Source organism: Nicotiana sylvestris, chromosome 2 (assembly GCF_000393655.2).
Source record: "Nicotiana sylvestris chromosome 2, ASM39365v2, whole genome shotgun sequence".
Lineage (NCBI taxonomy): Eukaryota > Viridiplantae > Streptophyta > Magnoliopsida > Solanales > Solanaceae > Nicotiana > Nicotiana sylvestris.
In genome coordinates, this window is record NC_091058.1 from 214,835,703 (window position 1) to 214,837,705 (window position 2,003).

The following is a 2,003-nucleotide window of genomic DNA, read 5'->3' on the forward strand; positions in this document are numbered from 1 at the left end:
CTAGTTGCTATCAGAGATGGGGAAAATGATTCCCGTATCCAACAACTTAATCATTTCTTTCTTCACCACTTCCTTCATGTTGGGATTCAGCCTTCTTTGGTGCTCATTGGAAGGTTTGTGCCCCTCTTCCAATAGAATTTTATGCATACAATATGCCGGGTTGATCCCTTTAATGTCTGCCATGGTCCACCTAATGGCCATCTTGCACTCCTTGAGTACCTGCAAAAGCTGTTGTGCCTGCACATCTAACAAACTAGATGAGATAATAACATGTAAAGTGGAGTTAGGCCCTAGGAATGCATACCTGAGATGAGCGGGTAGTGGCTTCAACTCCAGCTTTGGTGGTTCTTTTATGGATGGCTTGGCTGGAGAAGTTTCTCTGTTTTCTAAGTCCAGGGGCTCGAATTCAACTGTTCTATCCCAAAACCCTCTACCCTCTAAAGCCAGCACCCATTCTGCCAATTCTTCCCCATTCACCTCATCTAAATTTACAAGACATGCAGCAAGAGGATCCTCAATAGTCAATGTTTCATCATCCGCTTCCACAATTACATCCACGACATCAATAAGAGAACAATTGGCGAATTCACTTGGTTGCCTCATAGATTTTTGCACGTTGAATATTATTTCCTCATCATTCAACCTCATCTTGAGCTCCCCAGTTTCACAATCAATGAGAGCTCTCCCTGTGGCCAAGATCCGCCTTCCCAAAATTATGGAAATTTCTTCATCCACCTTGCAATCCAGAATCACAAAATCTGTAGGGAACACAATTTTTCCTACCTGTATCAACACATAATCCAAGATACCAGAAGGTCTTTTCATAGTTCTATCACCCAGCTGCAATAATATATATATGGCTCTAGCTCTTCCAATCCCCAACCTCTTATAGATTGCCAGGGGCATAAGATTTATGCTAGCCCCAAAATCACAAAGTGCCTTGGCAAAGGCAAAGTTACCAATGGTGCAGGGAATTGTGAAACTCCCTAGGTCAGACAACTTCTCAGCAACTGGTCTAGTCACCACAACACTGCAGGTCTGAGTTAGAGTCACTGTGGCCAAGTCTTGAAAATCAAATTTTCGGGACATCAAGTCCTTCATCATTTTTGCATAACTAGGCATCTCCTTCAAAGCATCAATTAATGGAATATTTACCTGGATTTTTTTCACTATCTCCAAGAATTTCTTGTAGTGTTTCTCTTTCTGGTATTTGGCCAGCCTCTGTAGGAATGGTGCTGGAGGTCTCTTCTTCCCAATTATTTGGGTTTTCTCTTTGTTAGACCCCACCTCAACTACCGGTTCCTGGGCTGTATCAGCTTCTTTCTCAACCTCAATTTGTGTGTTGTTTCTCCCTAGGCAGGCTGTATTGTCCCCTCTATTAGTTTCATTGAATCATCTAGCTCAATGGGCACTGGTACAAGTGTCTCAGCTTGTCTGCTTTCTCAAGCCCTCTCTTGCTCCAAGTCTAAGTCTCTGCCATTACGTAGAATCATTGCCATCAACTGCTTTGGGCCTTGATCTTTTGGATTTACCTGCATGTCTGTAGGCAATATCCCATGAGGATAATTATTCAAAGACATTGAAATTTGGCCCATTTTCACGTCAATATTCTTTATAGCTAACTCATGTGCAGCTACCCTTTCACTCATTTACGCATTTGACCCACTAACCTACTGCATTATTGCCTCGAGTCTAGCAAACCCATCTTCCTGTCTCCCATCATGTTGCTGCTGTGGAGGATGATAACCCTGCTGCTGGTTTTAATTGTTTTATCCCTGTGGCCTTTGGTAGGGCGCCACATTATTATGAGGTCACATGCCTCTCATATTTCCATTGTTGAGCTGTGGCTGGATTCGCCTGTATGGTTGATTCTGTTGGCCTCAATTTTGACCACCTTGTCTCTGGCCTCCATAATTAGACACATAATTTATGTCCTCAGGGTAGTGATGATGATCACTTTCTGCATTCCATTGGTTACCAATTGACTGACTAATGCAAGATGT

General features: G+C 42.8%; 1 protein-coding gene across 1 annotated transcript; it reads right to left on the reverse strand.

Moving 5' to 3' along the window:
• On the reverse strand, nucleotides 1–1,649 carry LOC138886270 (uncharacterized). The gene is made up of 2 exons (XM_070167336.1): nucleotides 1,484–1,649; nucleotides 1–1,361 (listed from the first exon to the last, which is right to left on the reverse strand). The coding sequence occupies exons 1-2, from the start codon at nucleotides 1,647–1,649 to the stop codon at nucleotides 1–3; spliced, it is 1,527 nt and encodes a 508-aa protein (XP_070023437.1).
• Between the last annotated feature and the right edge of the window lie 354 nt (nucleotides 1,650–2,003).